The sequence below is a fragment of the Macrobrachium nipponense genome, chromosome 46, assembly GCF_015104395.2.
Source record: "Macrobrachium nipponense isolate FS-2020 chromosome 46, ASM1510439v2, whole genome shotgun sequence".
Classification (NCBI taxonomy): Eukaryota; Metazoa; Arthropoda; class Malacostraca; order Decapoda; family Palaemonidae; genus Macrobrachium; species Macrobrachium nipponense.
In genome coordinates, this window is record NC_061106.1 from 36,621,107 (window position 1) to 36,642,700 (window position 21,594).

Sequence of the window (21,594 nt, forward strand, 5' to 3'; positions counted from 1 at the left end):
AGAAATCCACGAATATGTGAGTCTGCGAATGCCGACAGCGTGAATATGGGAGTCCACTGTTTATACCTATATTGTGACGAAGTGGCCTAGAGTACTATCTGGGTCTGGACACCATTAATACTTGGTGCACGAAGTAGCCGAAGATCTGTGTCTGGGCACCATTAATATTTGTTAACCCAAATTGCCAAGTATCTGGTTACTTCACTTACCATTTGTACTTGTTAGCACAAGAGACCCTTTTATTCCTGGGTCTGGGACACCCTTTGTACTTAGGGCACAGTTTCTTCAAGTACCTGGTTATTACTTACCTCACTACAGCCAGACACCTGACCCTTCATCACAAATACTAAACGACTGAATACTCTAAAGGTAATAGTGATCCCTTATAGAACTGAACAGTCAAGAAAACAATCAGTCTAAGTTCATTAAAATAGATGTGAGGTAATCTTAATTAAAGGGCATCACTCCTTCTACAATTTAAAATCTAAATATTTCCCTGATTCTGATTTATTTGTGGGAAATGGCATAATTATCACTCTATATTTCTACCTAAATGAAAATAAAATATAATACGTATTGGTGTTGTAATAAAATGCTCATAAATGTTAAATACAAAAATTTATTTCTAAATTCAAAATTTATAAGTGAAATTCACAGTCTCAGGGAAATTGTTATTACTTGAAAATAAAAGTTTAATTAATTCTTGAATTAATTATTAAGCAAAATTAAATCAAAGTTTATCAAGAAAATTAATTAAATTAAATTATAAAGCAATAATTAAATTTGAAATGAAATTTAATTAAATACAAATTAATTTCAAGTGTTAGATTCAAACAATTACATAATAGGATATTATTCAAACTAATTAAACAAAATAAAGACAATGCAAAAAACATAATGCATAATATGAAACCAATTAAAACATTGACAGTACAAACATTAACCATATGAAATGGACATGTCAAAAGAACAAAGCAAAAGAAAATGTGGCATAAAAATTAGATAATTTTATCGAACAACGTTAAAATAAAACCTCGAAGTGCACTTCAAAACATTTAAAAAATACCTGTATACGCAGTTGCAACTCCAATCAAAAGCCAAGGCCTGTTACAATTTCAACCTCTTCAATATTTTTGTGGGCGCCTTCACAAAACTAATAAAAATAACACCATGCTCAGATTCCACAAACAACACATACATTAAGACAATTACTGAGTGATTTGCTCAAATACAAATGTGAGTTACATTAACGAGTGCGAGAGATTTGAGAGCAATGCTCCACTCTGTAACACACGCCGCTACGTCTCAAAAGCGAATGAAAGTTTTATATGCGTAAATGTGCGAATCAGGGTGATTGGGTGTAGTTGAGTGTGCACGTCCGAGACGAAAAAATATTACCTCATCTCTATAGGGATATCGAGTAGGGCCTCTGGCTGCGTTCGCACGTCTATGAACAACGCCCCCTTGTTTCATTACAGGCCTGATCGGGACGGTAAAAAAAAAAATTAGCTTAGCTAAGGCCTACTCAAGAAGTGAAAAACAACCCTCTCCAGAGGCTTACATATAAGCGCTTACTCTTTCTCTCTGTCTTACGTATGTTTTAAAATTTAAAATGAAAAGTTACACTACTTAACATGTGTTATCTTTAAATGTGGGAATCTGAACACAAAAACATCCATTTAATGTATGACACTTACCTGGCAGGTATATATATATAGCTATATTCTCTGTTCCACCTGGCAGAAATTTTCAAAACTCGCGGCAAACGCTAGTAACCTATTAGTAGTTCAGGCAACCACCACCCCGTTACCGTGGCGCTAGCGCTAGGAACCGTTCCCAATTGGGCCAGATTTTCTCTGCCAGCCGAACCGGCAACATTGTTGGTGGTTCCCTGCTAGGATTTTCATTCTCGTTGCTGACTTTTCATGGATTTTTGGTATTGTACTCGGAAACGTTAGCTTGGCATTCGCTTTGGATTGTTCTTTAAAGATGTCTGATACTGGAAGTATGTTTAGAGTTTGTGTAAAAGAGGGGTGTAAGGTAAGGTTGCCGAAAGCTTCGGTCGACCCTCATACTATTTGTAAGAAGTGTAGAGAGAATGTGTGTACTTGGGAGAATAGGTGTTTTGAATGTGAGAATTTATCAGAGAAGGAATGGAAGATATTTATGAAATATGTTGAAAGGCTTGAGAAAGATCGTGGTAAGGAGATCTGTTTCTCGTAGTGAGAAGTCGAATTCTTCTAGCAAAAGGAGTGAATGTATTTCCTCTCCAGCTCCTTCTAACGTAGAATTGGTAGTTCCTTCTCCCCAGGTATCTCCTGCGCCCGCTGCTGTATCGGAGGAGGCGAACGATACACAGATTGTGAAGGTGTTCGCTGCCCTTGCGTCCATGGGCGACCAGATACAGCGACTTACGGATAAAGTTAGTGCTTTTGATGTCAGTGAAAGTGTAGTGGAGGGGGCGTCTGATCGTCTCTCTCGTGCTCCTAGACCTAGACCTCTGTCAAGCTCCCAGACCCAAGGGAGAACGGCATGGTCGACAGTCGAAGGGAGGCGAGAGAGGTTTTGTCGCGGTCAGGCGTCCCTTTGAACAGTCCTGTTGTAAGTTTTCCCAGGCTGTTGCTGTTCGCCGCAGAAAAGGCGTAACTGGGAAGTGTGCGTCCTCGGATGGTTCGACTTCTGAGCGGGAACGTCGGTATTCAATTGTGTCTCGCCCCCTCAAGAGGACTTTCAGGACATCGACCGCTCTCGAGAGACATGCTCAAGATCCGTGAGGCATGGGTGGAGAATGTCGTTGAGGTTTTGTTCCCTACCTCGGAAGACTGGGGACGCAGGTTCCCGCTCAAGAGGGTAACGAGGATCTTTCGTGCTAAAGAGGACTTAGTACGCCCTTCTCGTTCTTGCATTTCGATGAGAGACTCTCCTCCATCTTCTTGTTTGTCTTCCCCTCGTCTCTCTCCGTCGGGTAGAGTACAAGATCGCTCTCCGTTACGTCGCAGTCCTGCTGCGTAATCTCCCCTCCTCATCCAGCCCATTCAGGAAGATAGTACGAAGGGTTTCTTAAGGGAAATGCAGTCTAAGCTGGCAGTTCTTGTGAAGTCTTGGGATGCTCCTGTGCAGGCATCTTTGAGGCGGAAGGACGATTTCCCTCCTTGTTAAGTCTTTAAGAAGGAAGACAAGGCCCGCGTTCGCCGAGGACGCAGGACGCACTGGCGCTACGAGGACTGGCGATCGCTTGTTATTCAGGACGCAGAACGCAGAAGAAGAAAATGGTTTCGGAGAAGAAGGACGCAAAACGTCAGGATTCGGGATCAATTGTGGACGCAAGACGCAGGCGGCAGGAACGCCAGATGTCTACGATGGACGCAGGACGCAGGCGGCAGGACATCGATAGGCGGCAGGACGCCGATTCTTCGTTAGCCGCAGGACGCAGGCGGCAGGCAGGACGTTATTCCGTCCAGCGAAGCGTCAACACGACAGTGATCTGCAAGACATTTCTTCAGCAGAAGAGGATTTGGATTTAGTTGAGGAAAAGAATACGGAACCTTCTTCAGATTACAAGATTCTGACTTCACGTCTTCATTTCTATTTTTGGGGAAGGGGAATTCAAACCAACAGCTCCTTTATCTCCCTTATCGCAGTTTTTCCAAAGACTAGGACTCCAAAGAAGTCCTCTTTCCTTAAGATGACTCTGTCAATTTCGGCGAAGAAGGCCCTTCAACGTGTGAATGACTGGATGAAGGATAGAAAGAAGCGGGGAAAATACTCTTTCGCTTTTCCACCAGCTAAGTTAGCATCGAAGTCAGGAGTATGGTACGCTACTGGAGAAGTCTAGGCCTGGGAGTACCTGCCTCCTCCTAGGGGACTTCTCCCAGTATAGTAGACAGCTCACGCAGACAGGCGTTACAGTCTGCTAAGAGGTCTGGTGGACTTCGTTCGAGTTTGACCATCTTTTTAAAGGGATTTTTAGGACTTTCGAAGTCTTCAATTTCCTAGATTGGTCTTTGGGAGCACTGGCGAACTCCCTAAAGAAGAAGATTCGCAGGATATGGAAGGGCAGCTAAGAGCATTATGTCCTGCATGGACAAGGCTCTGAGAGACGGAACGAATGAACTGGCTTCTTTGTTCACAGCAGGAGTACTAAGAAGAGATTGCTGTTGTGTTCGTTCGCTTCAAAAGGGGTTTCAAACTCTCAGAAATCGGAGTTGCTGTTCTCTCCCCCTTTCGAAACAGCTGTTTCCTTCAGAGGTGATTAGGGATATAGCTCTCTCCCTTTCTCAGAAGGCCACTCAAGATCTTCTCTCGTCTTCAGTTAAGAAGTTCTTACCATCCAAGTTGGTTAAGAAAACTCCAAAGGAACTAGGCCTTCGCAACAGCCCTTTCGAGGCAGAACATTCGCTCGACCCGCCTTTAGGGGTAAGAGAGTACCCGCTAAAAGAGGAGCCAAGACCACCTCTAAACAATGAGATATCAGTCCTCCAGATGACAGTGGGAGCCAGACTTCAAGGGTTTTGGGAAGTTTGGCAGAACTGAAGGCAAGATCCCTGGGCTGTCAACGTAGCTCGGGAAGGGTACAAGATTCCTTTCTTGAAGAGACCTCCTCTCGCAACATCTCGAGAGCCCTCGGGGCAAATTACAACGATTTAGTGAAGAAAGCGGCTCTTGTGGGAGCAAGTAGCTTCCATGCTAGAGAAAGGAGCCATAGAGCCTGTTCTGGATCACGAATCTCCGGGATTTTTACAACCGGTTGTTCCTGGTTGCAAAGTCCTCGGGAGGTTGGAGGCCAGTTCTGGATGTAAGTCAACTGAATCTTTTCGTAGGAAAAGACCAAGTTCACTATGGAGACGAACGATTCAGTACTGGCAGCGGTACGTCCAGGGGACTGGATGGTGACCCTGGACTTACAAGACACATACTTTCATATTCCGATTCATCCAGGAAGCAGGAAGTATTTAAGGTTTGTGATTCAGGACAGGGTCTTTCAGTTCAAGGCCCTGTGCTTCGGCCTTTGCACAGCTCCCCAAGTGTTCACGAGGATGATGTCCAATGTGGCGAGATGGTTGCACTTAAGAGGGATCAGAGTGTCTTTATCTGGACGACTGGTTGATAAGATCCCAATCAAGAAGTCAATGTCTGGAGGACTTGAATCAAACATTGAACTTAGCAAAAGACCTAGGTCTTGTGGTAAACATGGGAAATGTCTCAATTGAATCCCCAACAACAGATAGTTTATTTGGGGATTCAGGATATCGTCAGTGACTTTTCGGGCTTTTCCGTCCCCTGAAAGGCAAGCCCTATGCATTCGGAAGGTGCAGGACTTTCTAAAGAAAGACCGATGCTCAGCAAGAGAGCGGATGAGTCTACTGGGCACACTCTCTTTGCTAGAGAGGTTCATTTCTTTAGGAAGACTGCACATGAGACCTCTACAGTTTTTCCTGAAGGATACATGGCCAAGAAAATTGCAACCGGATTCCTTCCAGTTTCTAATTCCTGCCGAAGTGAAGGAGGAATTAAAGTGGTGGCTAACTCCAGGCAGGTTAGCAAGAGGGATGTCGCTTCAGCAGAAGAGCCCAGACCTCATCTTGTATTCCGACGCGTCGGACGCGGGTTGGGGAGCGACATTAGGCCCTCAAGAGGTGTCGGGACTTTGGAGCAAGGAAGAAACAAGTTGGCACATAAACAGGAAGGAACTGATGGCAATTTTCTTCTTGGCCTTGAAGCACTTCAGAGAGTTGATTCGAGACAAGACAGTGCAGATCAACTCGGACAACACCACGGCTCAGGCATACATCCGCAAACAAGGAGGGACTCATTCTTTTCCCCTTTACAACCTGGCAAAGGAAGTTCTGCTTTGGGCGGAAGAGGAAAGCGTCGTGCTGCTCACCAGGTTTATACAAGAGAGAAAAAATGTGAGTGCGGACCTGTCGAGCAGAAGAGAACAACTTCTCTCGACGGAGTGGACGTTGCACATGGAGGTTTGCCAGAGCCTGTGGAAGTTGTTGGGCCGTCCAGTAGTAATCTGTTTGCGACAGCCAGAACGAAAAGGTTACCAACCTATTGCTCTCCGGTTCCAGATCAGGAAGCAGTGGCGGTCGACGCATTCCTGATGGATTGGACAAACTTAGATGTGTACGCTTTTCCTCCGTTCAAGGTACTGGGGAAAGTTATGAAGAAGTTCAGGGGAGAGCCAAGGAACGAGGATGACCTTAATAGCCCGTTTTGGCCGGCCCAAAGTTGGTTCACAGAGGTACTGGAATGGACAATAGATATGCCAAGGACTCTTCCTCTAAGAGTAGATTTACTCAGACAACCCCACTTCGACAGGTTTCACAAGAATACCCTCGCTCTGGGTCTGACTGCGTTCAGACTATCGAAAGTCTTGTCAGAGCGAGGGGATTTCTAGAGAGGTTGGCCAGTGCAGTGGCTAGAGCCAGAAGAACCTCCACAATCACAGTATATCAGTCGAAGTGGGAGAATTTCCGGAAGTGGTGTAAGAACAGGAAAGTGTCTTCATCCAGTACCTCTGTGACCCAAATCGCAGACTTCCTTCTATACTTGAGGAAGGAATTGGGTTTGTCAGTTTCGACAATCAAAGGTTATAAAAGTATGCTAACCTCAGTGTTTAGACACAGAGATCTAGACATCTCGAATAACTTAGACCTTAGAGATCTGATTAGGTCATTTGGTACCAAGAACAACCCCAATGCAGGCCACCTGCTGGAACCTCGATGTTGTCTTGAAGTATTTAACTCCTAGCAAATTCGAGCCTTTAGAGAAATCCTCTCTGAGAGATGTTGCTAAGAAAACTATCTTTTTAGTCGCTTTGGCAAACGGCCCTAAAAGAGCTAGTGAGCTCAGGCCATATCGAAGAAGGTGGGATGGAGACATGGCAACGCAGTGTGTTCATTCCAAGAAGGTTTCTTGGCCAAGAATGAGAATCCAGCTAATCCTTGGCCAAGATCCTTTGAAGTTTTGGGTCTGTCTGAGTTAGTGGGTCACGAGCAAGAAAGAGTTCTCTGCCCATGAGAGCATTGCGTTTTATATGGAAAGAACAAGAGAGATCAGAGGGAATTCTGATGCTCTGTGGTGTTCAGTTAAAGACCCCAGTAGACCCATGACGAAGAACGCTCTAGCCTTCTTCATGAGAGAGTTGATTAGAGAAGTCATATGTTGTGTCAAGAGCAGAGCTTTGGTATTTTGAAAGTGAAGGCTCATGAAGTCAGGGCAGTTGTGACTTCATTAGTTTTTACAAAGAATTTAGCCCTCAATGAAATTATTGAATCCACATATTGGAGAACTAATTCAATATTTGCGTCTCATTATCTTGGGGATATTGAGACAACCTTTGATAATTGTCAGACGCTAGGTCCATACGTGTCCTCTGGTACAGTATTGGGCAAAGGAGTTACTACCCCATAACCTTCTTTTAAGCTAGTTGATTTATTAGGTTGATGGTTCTGTTTGTGTTTTTGGTCGTCTGAGAAAAGTGTTCGGTACTTTTATCAGTCTTGTTAGTATTACTTGGTATGGTGTGTGTGTAGTTCAGGTAAATGATCTATTACTAGCTTGAATGCCATGGCATAAGAGGGCTGTACGGTTCTGTCAACACATTGGTCACGTCCAGTTGTCAGTTCCAGTCTTAGCTTCTTCAACATACAGGACACTTCCTTGTTGAGAGCTCATAAGGTTTAAGCAGGCTTAGAGGCAGGACCTATGAAGTCAGCTACCTTAGCAGGTAAGGAACCTAGAGTTTTAATAATATTTTTAATAATATTTATTTTTATACTCTAATAATGTTGCTGTCTTTGACCCACCGCCAAATGTGTCAATCAGCTATATATACACCTGCCAGGTAAGTGTCATACATTAAAATGAAGTTTTATGTTAAAAACAAAGTTTAATGTATACTTACCTGGCAGGTATATATAATAATTTCCCACCCTCCTCCTCCCCCCTCAGGAGACAGGGTTCAGAGAAAATCTGGCCCAATTGGGAATGGTTCCTAGCGCTAGCGCCACGGTAACGGGGTGGTGGTTGCCTGAACTACTAATAGGTTACTAGCGTTTGCCGCGTGTTTTGAAAATTTCTGCCAGGGTTGGAACAGAGAATATAGCTATATTATATACCTGCCAGGTAAGTATACATTAAACTTTGTTTTTATGCATTCAACTTACCTGTCAGATATATACTTAGCTATAGACTCCTTCGTCGTCCCCGATAGAAATTCGAATTTCGCGGCACACTCTACAGGTAGGTCAGGTGATCTACCGCCCCGCCGCTGGTGGCTGGGGAATAGGAATCATTCCGTGTTTTTCTAAGACAGATTTTCTCTATCGGCCGTGACAGCAACATTGTTGTTGTTACTCCTGATTTGATTTTCGTATTTTTCATCGCTATTGATCTTCTAAGCCGGTTATTTTGGTGACGTATTGGATCTTTGGTTTGGCATACTCTTTCGTGGACTGTTTTTTGGACTTGGTTTTGAATATTTCTCATGATGTCGGATTCTAGCTTTACGGTTAGAAGACAGTGTGTAAATAGGGATGCATGGTGAGGCTACCGAAAGCTTCGGTAGACCCTCACACAGTCTGTAAGGGGTTGTAGAAGGAATGAATGTTCAATTTCTAACACCTGTGATGAATGTGTAAATATGAATGAGGAAGAATGGAAGAATTTAAATTCATATTTAAGGAAATTAGATATGGATAGGGCTAGGAAGGCTTCCTCCATAAGCGTAAGTAGTCTCGCTCTAACGGAGCCTATTAAATTAACACCTAACCCTAAACCTCTATCTTCTTCCTCTAGTACTAAGACTGCAGCAAATCCGGCAACGGCAAATTGCAGATCTTAAAGCTGCGCTACAAGGATGGAACGTCAAATGCTGACGTTGAAAGGTAAGCCACAGTGATAGTGATTAGTGTTCCCTAGTGCAGTGGAGGGTGCGTCTGATCGGCTCTGTCTCGCTCCCAAGGCCTAGACCTCTTCCAAGCTCACAGGCCCAGAGGAGAAGGAATGTCGAAAGCCTTACGGAGGTTACGGAGAATCCCCACCGATCAGGCGTCCCCTCGGCAGATTCTGTGACGACCCGAACTGCCAAGGATCGCTATCGAAAAAGCATCCTAAGAAGTTGTTTTTTGTTTTTCTTCGTCAGATTCTTCACCGAATGTAAGGGGATGGAGTTCTGATGAAACTGTCACGCCCTTAAACCCAAAGAGAAGTTGGAAGGCTCCTACTTTGGATTCAAGCCCTGAGCTTTTTCTCCGATCTATCACCTGTGAGAAGAAGAAAAGGAGATTGGTTCCTAAACGGAAATCGGAGTTTCCTTCCGCTTCGAGACATCCCTCACCTGAATCAGGGAAGGAAAAAGAGAGTGCGGCTGCAAAAATTATCCTAAATGTGCAGGAGCAACTTTCAGCCTTAGTAGGAGTTTTTACTAAGGAAACTCCAGGAGAAAGGACTCTTTCCTTCCTATAAAGAAGACGAAGGGAAAGAAAGAAGAAACGGAAGTTTCGGCTTATACTCGGAGGAGTATGAAGAATGCGCCAAAAATGCCAACCTGGCGCAATGCGCCAGATGCGCCAGATGAGTTGAGACTCCATACGAGTCAGAAGAGCCAGAAGCGCCATATGCGCCAGAAGAGCCAGCCTGGCGAAATGCGCCAGAATGCGCCAGAGGCCGCCAGATTGCGCCAGATGCGGCCAGAAGCGCCACCCTGCCGAAATGCGCCAGATGCGCCAGAAGCGCCGGAAGCGCCGGAAGCGCCACCCTGCCCGAAATGCGCCAGAAGCGCCAGCTTGCGCAAGGAATCACGAGCGTCAACCCGGCGCAATGAGCCACAAGTGACAAATAAGAGACGGACTTCTTCCAAAAGACAATTAAGCCAGGAAGATTTGTTTGGCTTTCGGAAGGATAAACCTTTACACTGCCAAGGACTCTAGTTGTCGCACAAGCGGCCGTATCCCCTTGTCAGGACATAGGTCGTTCCGGAGAAAGCGATAGGAGAGGACATCCTTCGTCTGACAGAGGAGAAAGGTGTCGCACAAGCGGCCATCGCTCTTGCCAGGAGAAAGGATAAGGTTCGTTTTGCAGGATCAACCTATCTCTTGTAGGGACGCAAGTTATCGCACAAGCGGTCGTCGTTCTTGCGAGAGTGGGGTGGATGTTGCAAGAGGCCAGTCTCCTACTGGAAATAAACAATCCTCTTCGGAATTGGATTTGGAAGAGATTTCGGACTCTGAAAATCACTCGGCTCCGGGTTTGTCAGATTACAAGACGCTGGCAGCCCTCTTACTTCAAGAGTTGGGGACCTCTTAAGCCCTACTGCTCTCCTTCCTCCTAACCAAGGTCCTTGTTTACAAGCACGAAGGTTCCGAAACAATCATCTTTTATTAAAATGAAGCCAACCATTTCCATGAACAAGGCTCTCCGATTCGTAGGAAATTGGTTGGAATCCAAGGAGAAGGCGGGGAAGACAGTCTTTACCTGCCCTCCTTCCAGACTATCAGGGAAGAAGGGGAATTTGGTACGAGACGGGCAAACCACGGGGGGTCTAGCTCTCCCGTCCACTGCCGAAGCAGATTTTTCGAATCTGGTAGATTCGTCTAGGAGACAAGCCTTGTCATCAGCAAAGATCACATGGGGGACTTCTGAGATGGACCATCTCCTCAAGGGATTGTTTAATGTCTTAGAAGTTTTTAACTTCTTAGACTGGTCCCTTGGGGTGTTGGCCAAAAAGACACAAGAGGAGGAATCTCTTAGTCCAGAAGTCCTTCATAGTGTTCTTTCCTGTATGGACAAGGCGGTTCAGGATGGATCAGGAGAGGTGGCCTCTCTGTATGGTATGGTATTCTGAAGAAGAGAGTCTTATTTAGCTCTTTTCTGACGAAAGCAGTTACTCCTACTCAGAGGTCATCTCTTCTGTATGCTCCTCTGTCGGACCAATTGTTTCCTTCAAATCTTGTAAAAGATATTTCTCATTCTTTGACAGAAAAGGCCACACAAGATCTCTTGGCCCAATCTGCAAAGAAACTCGAGGACTTCGGGTCCTATTAAGAGAGAGACTCGGGCTCCTCAACAGCCCTTTCGAGGAAGTACCTCGGCCAGACCCTCTTTTAAGAAGAGAGGAGTGCAGAAGAGAGGTAGGCCTTCCTTCAGACCTATCAAGAGAGCTAAATGAGACAACAGTCCTTCAAGCACCGGTAGGAGCCAGACTTCGGAAATTTTCCGAAGAATGGGCTCGGAGACAGGCAGAAATTTGGTCCCTTTCCGTGGTAACAAAGGGATATATGATCCCATTTCGAGACAGACCTCCCTTGACTACGAACCCGAGGGAACTGTCAGCCCAATACAGGGACCCTGCCAAGAAAGAAGCATTATTGCAACTGGTAGAACAGATGTTGCAAAAGGAGGCCATCGAAGTGGTTCGGGTTTTAGGATCCGGATTCCCGAGGATTCTACAACCGTCCTTTTTCTGGTTCCGAAACCCTCGGGAGGGTGGAGACCGTCCTGGATGTGAGCGCATTGAACCGATTTGTGGAGAACACAAAGTTCTCTATGGAAACATCAAAATCGGTTCTTGCGGCTCTTCGTCCAGGAGATTGGATGGTCTCCTTAGATCTACAAGATGCATACTTTCATGTCCCCTGCATCCATCATCGAAGAAATATCTCCGATTCATGATGCAGGGGAAAGTATACCAATTCAGAGCCCTATGCTTCGGCCTTTCAACGGCCCCTCAAGTGTTCACGAGGCTAATGATGAACGTTGCGAGATGGCTACATCTAGAGGGGATAAATATATCCCTTTATCTGGACGATTGGCTAATAAGAGCAAATCGGAAATTCAGTGCTTGAAGGACTTGGAGAAGACGTTGAACTTGACAAAATCTCTGGGACTGCTCGTGAACCTCGAGAAATCAACAATTGATCCCAGACAGAACATAGTCTATCTGGGGATACAGATGGATTCTCGGGGTTTTCGGGCGTTTCCATCTCAAGACAGAATTAACTCGAGGCTTAGAAAAGATCTCGAACTTCTTAGGAAAGAACGGACCTCGGCGAGGGAATGGCTCAGTCTGCTGGGGCACCCTTTCCTCGTTAGAGCAGTTCATTTCCCTGGGAAGATTAAATCTCAGACCTCTGCAATTTTATCTAAAGAGGATGTGGAGTCAAAAGAACGGAGAATTGTCAGACATTTTTCCCATCCAACAGGGGATAAAATCAGACCTAAAGTGGTGGTTAACCCCATTAACAAGGAACGAAGGGGTGTCCCTCTTGATTCGGAACCCTCACCGAGTGTTGTTTTCCGATTGCCTCGGAAAACAGGTTGGGGAGCAACACTGGGTCCAAAGGAAGTAGCAGGTGTTTTGGACCAGACAACAAACTACTCTGCACATCAATGCGAAGGAACTCCTGGCAATTCATCTAGACCCTGGAATACTTCGAAGCGGAAGTCAGAGAGGCGGTAGTTCAAGTCAATTCCGACAACACCACAGCTCTGGCTTACATCCGGAATCAAGGGGGCACTCACTCTTTCTCTCTGAACGAAATAGCGAGAGCTCTATTAACCTGGACAGAGGAACGGGGCATTATTCTGCGTACAAGGTTTTTGTCCAAGGAGTAAAAAACCTAAGGGCAGACAGATTGAGCAGAAAGAAACCAGTTCTCCCGACAGAGTGGATGCTCCACTCAGATAAGTCTGCAGACAAATATGGTCACTCTGGGGGAGACCCCAGATCGACCTGTTTGCCACGTTCCTCTCCAGGAAAATAGACAACTTCTGCTCGCTAGAAGAGATCCAGAGCCACAGCGATTTCGATGCCTTCCTCATGGATGGGTCAGGCAATAGATGCATACGCCTTTCCCCCCATTCAAATTGCTGGGGGAACGGAAACCGAAAATAGTAAGTAAAATTTTGTTGGTGGCATCGGAAGGAATGAGAATGACTCTAATTGCTCCCTTTTGGCCTTCCCGAATCTGGTTCACAGAGGTACTGGAATGGACGGTGGACTTCCCCAGATCTCTACCAGACAGGACAGATCTGCTCAGACAACCCCACTTCGAGAGGTTCCACAAAAACATCCAAAGTCTCTCCCTGACTGCCTTTCGACTATCGAAAGACTGGTCAGAGCGAGAGGCTTTTCAAAGAAAGTGGCAACTTCAATTGCTAGAGCCCGCAGAGCCTCTACCCTGCGGGTCTACCAATCGAAGTGGGAAGTTTTCCTTGTAGATGGTGTAGGTCGTAGAAGCTGTCCTCTTCCAATACCTCTGTAACCGAAATCGCGGATTTTCTCCTCTTCTTAAGAGAAGAATCCAAATTGGCCGTATCAACTATTAAGGGATATAGGAGCATGCTCTCAGCTGTTTTTAGAAACAGAGGGCTGAATCTCGAGAATAATAAGGATCTTCATGATCTCATCAGGTCTTTCGAGACTAAGAAATTGAGATCATCAATTCCCCCGAGTTGGAACCTGGACGTTGTCCTAAAGTTCTTGATGTCGGACAGGTTCGAACCTATAGATAAAATCTCATTCAGAGATCTTACTAGCAAATGCATATTCCTGTTGCTCTAGCAACTGCTAAGAGGATCGTGAATTGCATGCTTTGGACTCTCGGGTGGGATTTAGAAAAGACTCGGCTGTCATTTCTTTCCAGGATCTTTTCCTAGCGAAAGAATGAGAACCCTTCTAAACCTTGGCCTAGAAGTTTCGAAGTCAAGGGACTCTCTTCTCTGGTAGGAAGAGAGTTGGATCGGTCCCTTTGCCCAGTCAGGACCTTAAAATTTTATTTAGAAAAGAAGACACAGCTTCAGGATGTCGACAAGGTCTTTGGTGTTCGGTAAGAAACCCCAAGAGACGATGTCAAAGAACGCACTGGCATTCTTTGTCAGAAATGTATTACCGAAGCTCATAGGAATTGCCAAGAGAACTCTTTAAAGCTGCTGAGAGTGAAAGCTCACGAAGTCCGGGCTGTGGCAACTTCCCTTTCTTTTACGAAAAGAATATGTCCATGAGAAACATTTTAGCAGCAACTTATTGGAGGTGCAATTCAGTATTTGCATTCCCCCACTTGATTTAAAGGATGTTTTCGAATAACCATACGATAAATGTTTCTCTCTTGGACCTTATGTATCAGCTGGATACTATGCTGGGTAACTGGAGGCGAGTTACCGCTTGATCCTTAAATTTGTTTTTAATATTTTAATAATTAAGTTTTTGTTTTAATATTGTTGTTGAGTTGTGGGTTGCTTGAAAGGAGTCGTCGGGGATGACTCCTTTCAATCGTAGTACTAACCCCAATGAGGATCAGGTGATCGGATTAGTGTCGTGCTCTATGATCATGCCAATAGGCAAGGCAAGGTGTTTTGTCATGTAAGTGGATAGGACCCCATTGACAAAGATCCTAAGGTTCTGAAGCGTAAGTGGGTAAGACCCCGGTAACAGACCATCAAGAACTCTTAGCATGAGGTCACTACCTCGCTGAGGCTCTTGAAGCGATCGGGCCCTCCTAGGCAGTAGCCATGAAGTCTTTCGCTAACACAGGTAGGAATCAAGGTTTTTAATTTTATTACCTACAACATATGTTGTTTCCTGTCTATTTCAGTAGATTAGCTGTCTCTTACCCTCCGCCAAAGGTGCCAATCAGCTAAGTATATATCTGACAGGTAAGTTGAATGCATAAAAATGTTATTGTCATGATACAATAAAGTTTTATGCATACTTACCTGGCAGATATATACGGTGTATGGCCCACCCGACCTCCCCTCAGGAGACAGGTGGAAGAGAAAATCTGTCTTAGAAAACGGGAATGATTCCTATTCCCGCCACCAGCGCGGGGGCGGGTAGATCACCTGACCTACCTGTAGAGTGTGCCGCGAAATTCGAATTTCTATCGGGGATGACGGAGTCTATAGCTAAGTATATATCTGCCAGGTAAGTATGTACAAAACTTTATTGTATCTTAACAATATCATTTTCATAACATGATACACAGGTTCTGAGGTGAATTAATCATATTACCAAAATTATAATTGCATTACAAAACTTACATTATAGAATATATATACATATAAATGTATTTACTATATATACTTGTATGCTTAAAAAATCACAGTACATGCATGTGACTTTATTATTAAATAAGCAAATATCGCAGGAGAATTACAGGCAGAAGGTTAGTAATGATCTTCTGCCTGTCATTTTCCTGCAGTTTTTTTTTTCTTTTTTTATACTATATACTTATAGTATATGTACATTACAGTGGACCCCCTCTTTTGGGCTTTGTGAGACAGCAATGAGCTTACTTTTTGTATGACAAAGTGATGGGAGTTTAGTCCGGGCAAGAGATCTTCAAGTTAGGGACATTGCCTCATTCTTTTGCATTCTGGGAGAACTGTCAGTTCAGCAAGTAATACGAGCAGGTTTGGTCATGCAAACGACATTTACCTTGCTTTACTTGTAGGACATTGCCTACAAATCCTTGGACGTGTTTTTTCCCTTGGATTATGTGATGGATGCCCAATTGTGTTGCTAGTGGTGATTAGGACAAGATGGTTCTATTCCTAGTTATGGGCTGTAAGGTATCTAAGAACCTAACCTCTTAAACCAGAGCATTGGCAACATTTTGGCAAGCATAAGAAGGAGGCATGGAGTAACACTTTTCTTTATGGTTTCATAAAATGATCAAGTGAGCTTAGAACTTCTCAAATGAGGTTGATAGCCTACTGTTCCGAGGATTTTAGGAGAACTTTTGGTTTCACAGGTACAGTAATGTGGATGTGGAGTGAAGTCTGGAAATATCAGTCTACCTTCACCTCATTCTACTTCAGGTACATCACCCATAAACCCCTGGACACACATTGGTACATGCAGTGGTTGTTGAATAGGTTGTTGTAGGCACCCAAGCTCATTTTGAACGGAAAAATTATCTCGCTCAAGTACTCAGTGAGCTTAAGTTGAAGATGAATGGTAGAATGAATAGTTCTCTTTGTATATTCTTCCCTATGTAAGGCTGCTGTTTGGGCTTCAATGTAGATGAATTACATAACTGAATATCCTTTTTTGAACTTCAGCCATTAAGAGGAGACTGCCTCTGCTCTCCCTTTTGAACATAGGTTTATGATGAAAGAAGTACATACTTTATATTTTGTACCTTTCCTGGACACAGCCAATATCTCCATTCCTTCTGGACAGTAACTCCTTCACTTGTTCTCATAGTGCATATTTTTAATAAGCTTATTTTATATCTAGTTCAACTGGGATTCTTCACACCCCCTGCCTATTAAAGGCTGCCTGGTATTGGGAACCATTTCCATTTGAGATCTCATTAATTTTTGAGCTGTCGCCTTGGCTTGGGATTGGCTATTGATGGCTTATCAACTCATTTTGAATTTTGTAACAAGCAGGATGGAAATTTTGATGAGTACAAAAAATATGTAGTACAGTACTTTGTTTGCAGTGTTGTTTGATCTGCTGTTAAAGAATGAGAATGTTTTGAGAATATGCTAGATTATACATTATGTACAGTATGTGTGTGCAGCGGGATAATGCCATACCAAGAGTAATGGACAGTCTTGGGTGTAAGTATTAAATTGACCAGTAGTTGGTTGCTCGGCCAAATAGCTGCACAATTTATTACTTGATACAATAGTACACTTTACAATACTGTATTAGTAAATAATTTAATTCTGGTTTGATTGTGCAATTTTTACTTCTAGATACAGGAATTTTACTTATTGCACTAATTCTTCTTTGCAGACACTGGATTTGTTATGGTACAAGGGACCACCTATTGGACAGATCTCTTTGTTCGTCATTTTCTCTTTCAAACTGATCGCTCGACAGATGCAGATGATCTGCTATTTTTTATAAGAAAAAAACAGGTGAAAGGTTCCCGTTACATTCCTAAATACCAGGTAAGCATGGCAAATAAGTTTTTACCCATAAAACACGTAGTTGAACCACTTTAAAAAGTTTTGATTCAACTAGTATTGTGACATTTTTATATGCAGTAAATTATATGATTTTGCTCCTCTTGAAATTGTGCCTGAAGTGCAGCTCAGCTGTATATGTAGTGGCAAGGATCATTAATATAAAATGCTTTTAAGTGTAATATTTTGATATAGTTATTATGAAGATAGTCCTTTCATTCAGTGAAATACGTATTAACGAGCATTTCAGAAACATTTACATATTATATGTTGACAGCAATATTTATTTGGATTGCAGACTGAAGTGGAAGTTTACAGGCGTGACAGTCGTAAACTTCCTATTGGTGACCCTGATATTGACTGGGAAGAAACTGTATATCTGAATCTCATTATTCATCAGTTTGATTACACTCTTACTCTTGCTATCTGCACACGTACAAGTCCAAAGGACCTACAGGTCTTGCGACGTCATTCTCAGGTAAGGTTATTTTTATGTTTTAAAAGAGATATTGATCTGTATGTTGTTTTTGTTAAATCAAAATCTTGATATGCATAGAGGACTAGGTACTAATCAGAACTGATTGGCAGCTAGTATAATAGTATCGGTTTTCTGGGATTCTGAGAGTTGAAAAAACCACTATGTCACTTGAAAAAGATTATTTTTCAGTCCCAACAAGGAAATATATTACAAGTTATCTCCTAAGATCCCTACCAAGCCCTATGTGTTTGGCCTCCTGAAAATACATAAAGTAAGCATACCAATGAGATCCACAGTTACTTCATTAAGATCTCATGCTCAGTTTATCAGCATGCATAGCAGAAGTCGTGGGTTTTCAGTTGGGGTTAGTTTCCTTGGCTTATTGAGAACTCTCCTCAGATTTTTTAGATAATCTCAAAACTATGGCTGGGTATTCACACTCAGGTTTACCTGTCAGTCTCCCTGTCAGTTCATCGAAACTGACATTAAATCGTATGTGTGGATGACAATTTGTGGGCGGAAAATCGTATGTGTGGATGACAATTTGTGGGCGGAGTCATTCCACTCGCCAAAACTGGTGAACTGATGGAAAAAGATGAACAAGTGTGTAGTAGTACTTTTGTACTTCTTTCCTTTTTTTCCATCATATGGAGGCATCACTTATGCATTTTACCAGTATTAAGTCAGATTACTGATTTTCATCTTTAGCTATTTTCATGTTAGGTAGAATTTGAGTGCCTCAAGGAAAACAATGAATTATGTTTTCAGAAAGTGTATGCAAGTCCCAGTAGGCGTCGAATGGATACAAAAGGAGAGGTAGAGGAGATTACATACCCAAACGTTTGCTTCCATGTGGATAATTTTGATGAGGTAAGTGGAGACAACATCAAAGAATAGATATATACCAACAAATATCTGAATTGTGCATGTGCAGTTGTATATGGTAAATGGTAAAAATGATCTTAGAGATTATGGTTATGGAAAGTCTAGACACAATATCTGGGTCAGTATCACCAAGACTTTCATGGTTTATGGTTTTGCTTTGGTATTCATAATGGTGATTATGGTTTCTATTTTTCACAAGTCTGGATTGGGAGAGTTGGAGTCAGGAAGGGGATTTGCCCATTGAACATGTGCCAAAACAGATTTTGAAATGAGCTGTTTAATGAGTGTTAGAAAAGCCGGGGAAGGCTCATCCAAAATGGTGACCCCAAAAGGGATAAGTGAGAAGGAGAAGTTTATATAACCAGAGAAAAATTTATGTTTGTTCATTTTAATTGTTCATTTGGGTAGTATGCAAAGTAGGGAAGGACATTCAGTGTTACTGGGAGGGGTTCCAAGGGGGGGGCAAATCTTCCCCTGCCAGGTCAGCCCCGAGTTATGTTAGCAGGATAAGGTCTGGTTAGGTCAGGACACAGCATTCTAGAAAAGGTTAGGATTTTTCATCCTGATCCATGTCTCCCTACTCTGCATCGGCTCTGTTTATTATCTTGATAATTTACAAAAAACTTAATATTTTAATATTTACAGGTTTTTGCGGATATGTTGGTACGAGACGGAGAAATGGTGTGTGTAGAACTTGTGGCATCAGATCACGCAGGACACCGTCAGGCTGTTATATTTTTAGGGTCAATTAGATACGATGCTCTTAAAAGAGTATATGATGCAAGGGTAGGTTGCTCCAGTCATAGAGTTCTTTGGGTTGTTATTTTATTGGTCTGGTTTTTTATTTGGCACAGAAACCATTTATTATTAAAAACAAAGTTAATAATGATAGATGTTTAAGAAAGAGACTAAAGTTGTACCCAAAGCTTTAAAGCATCAGTTATAAACTACATACTATTATCATGTGCACCAAATACAGGCAGTCCCCCGGTTATCGACGGACTCAGTTCATGGCGATTTATGGCACCATAATGGGGCTAAGTTTCAGTTATTGACACCATAAGGTGCTGATAATAGAGTTATGGCATCATAACTTACCTAACAGAGGTGCAATGAACCAAAACTTGGTACCATAAGTGCCATAAATGACACAGTTTTGGTTTATGACGGTTTTTGCTTCTCAGCACCTCGCCAAGAATGGAACCCCCACTGATAACCGGGGACTGCCTGTATATGTATGTGTGTCTACTAGATACAGTAGTCCCCCCATATTCGCGGGGGATGCGTACCAGACCCCCCCCCCCGTGAATAGTTAGAACCCACGAATAGTTGGAACCCCCCTATAAAAATGCTAAAAACAGCCTATTTTGTTAGTTAAAACTCAAGAAAAACCCACTAAATATTTTTATACTTGGTTTTTTTTTTTAATAGTTTTTTATCACAAAAGTGCATTTTGATGATGAAATTGATAAAAAAACCAGGAATTTGTGGATATTTCTCAGAAAAAGAAAAAATACCCGCGAACATTGTGCGAATTTTCCGCGTATAATGCGGGGAAACGTTCCCGAGAGAAATCCGCGAATATGGGGGGGTTCCACTGTATCACTCTCTCTCTCTCTCTCTATAATGTGTGTGTGTATGTGTGATTTCTAACTCTCAAAATTTTTATTATTAGGCAAGCTTAAGCAGTAAAGTTGCTCAAAGAATGATGATGGGTCTTTTTGCTGGCACTAACAATCAACGTATTGAATTTGTTCGTATGAAAGGACCTCAAGGAAAAGGGCATGCAGAAATGGCTGTCACAAAACCCAAAGGTAAGGTATTTTTATTTACAATATTGTATCATACAAGGAAATTATGGAAACCAGGTTTTGATCTGTGTATCATAGAGTTCCATTTGATTAAAGTCTGTGTACTTTTAGTTTCCATTAGTACTGTATATGAACATATTTAAGAATAAATTGTGCATATAGAATATTTGTAAATTTCTCAACTTACAAATATCAAGTAAAATTGATGTTCTTATTCTCATAATGTTAATACATATTGAATTCTTGGTCACATTTAGGCTCAGGTGTAGAGACTCCAACATCAGAACCTGGTGTTAGTTTAACAGATATGTGGGATTCTGATTGGGAGGATGAACCTGAGGACAGATTTATCTATCGTCATCAGGTAAGCTTACACAAGATTGGTTGAAATTTTAAGGTAGTGTATTGAATTATTAATAGTTTGACAAAAACTTTGATGATGATGACAATAAAAAAATATTAAGTGATAATTCTGATTATGTATATGTATATTTGTTAGATTTTTGAAGAAAATAACCTCTGTATCAGAGAAATTACTGTGCTCTGTATGTTGTCACAGTTGCTCTCAGCTGTTTGGTAAAAGTTTTTGTGATGGTAGTTGGTGTCGGTAGATGTTGGTAGACGTTTTCATAATTTTCAACTCCTATAAGATAGTACTGTAAATATTGTTCATGAAACTTACCTGTCAGATATATATAGCTGTATTTTTCCGAATCCGACAGAAATTTAAACACTTACGACACAGCGCAGTTGGGAGTCAGGTGGTTAGTACCCATTCCCGCCGCTGGGAGGCGGGTATCAGGAATCATTCCCAGTTTTCTATTCATAATTTTTCTGTCGCCGGTGCTGAAAACACCTGTTTTCAGTACCTCCGTCTTAGGATTTTGGAAACTTCATTGCCGCTAAGTATCCTAATTGTCTTTTGATTTATTCACTTGGATTTGTGGCTAGGCATACGCTATCTTAAATTGATTTGAATTTGATTCATTTTTGCATAAAATATCTGAATCTAGTTAGGCTAGTTTCAGACGGGGTTGTCTGCAAAGATAGGGTGTGGCTACCGAAAGCTTCGGTAGATTCGCACTTGGTATGTACGAGGGGTATGGGTCTTGCTTCTTTGTTGAGATTTGTCATGTAAGGAGTGTGAGACTTTGTTTCTGATTCCTTAAGGAAGACGTATGATTACGTATGTACGCAATTAATCAGTAAACATGTCTAATTCCGTAAGGAAGACGGATGATTCGTATGTACGCAATTAATCAGTAACAAAAGTCATAGTGAACCTGCTAACCTTCCTGTAGACTTTATTTTGCATAACCCTGTAGTATGGCCTACGGGCTATGTATATGTCTACGAGAGGTGCTCGCTCTCCTTCATTGCTGTGAAGTGCTACTTCTGTAATTGTTACTCCCTAACCCTGCAGTGTTGCCTTCGGGCCCTAAGCAGTGTCTGTAGAGAAATTGCCCTTTCTCTGATACTCCTTCGATTCGTAAC

The 21,594-nt window shown here is 42.6% G+C and overlaps 1 protein-coding gene across 3 annotated transcripts in view; it reads left to right on the forward strand.

Annotated features, from left to right (window-relative positions):
• The window catches only part of LOC135214910 (uncharacterized), a 72,304-nt gene that overhangs the window by 3,295 nt on the left and 47,415 nt on the right, over nt 1–21,594 (forward strand). For all 3 annotated transcript variants that reach the window (XM_064249379.1, XM_064249377.1, XM_064249378.1), the window contains exons 2-7: nt 16,754–16,911; nt 17,225–17,404; nt 18,173–18,274; nt 18,935–19,075; nt 19,965–20,103; nt 20,358–20,464. In XM_064249379.1, the coding sequence (XP_064105449.1) occupies nt 16,768–16,911; nt 17,225–17,404; nt 18,173–18,274; nt 18,935–19,075; nt 19,965–20,103; nt 20,358–20,464 (813 nt within the window). In that variant the 5' untranslated portion in view covers nt 16,754–16,767. The remainder of the gene's footprint in view (nt 1–16,753; nt 16,912–17,224; nt 17,405–18,172; nt 18,275–18,934; nt 19,076–19,964; nt 20,104–20,357; nt 20,465–21,594) is intronic.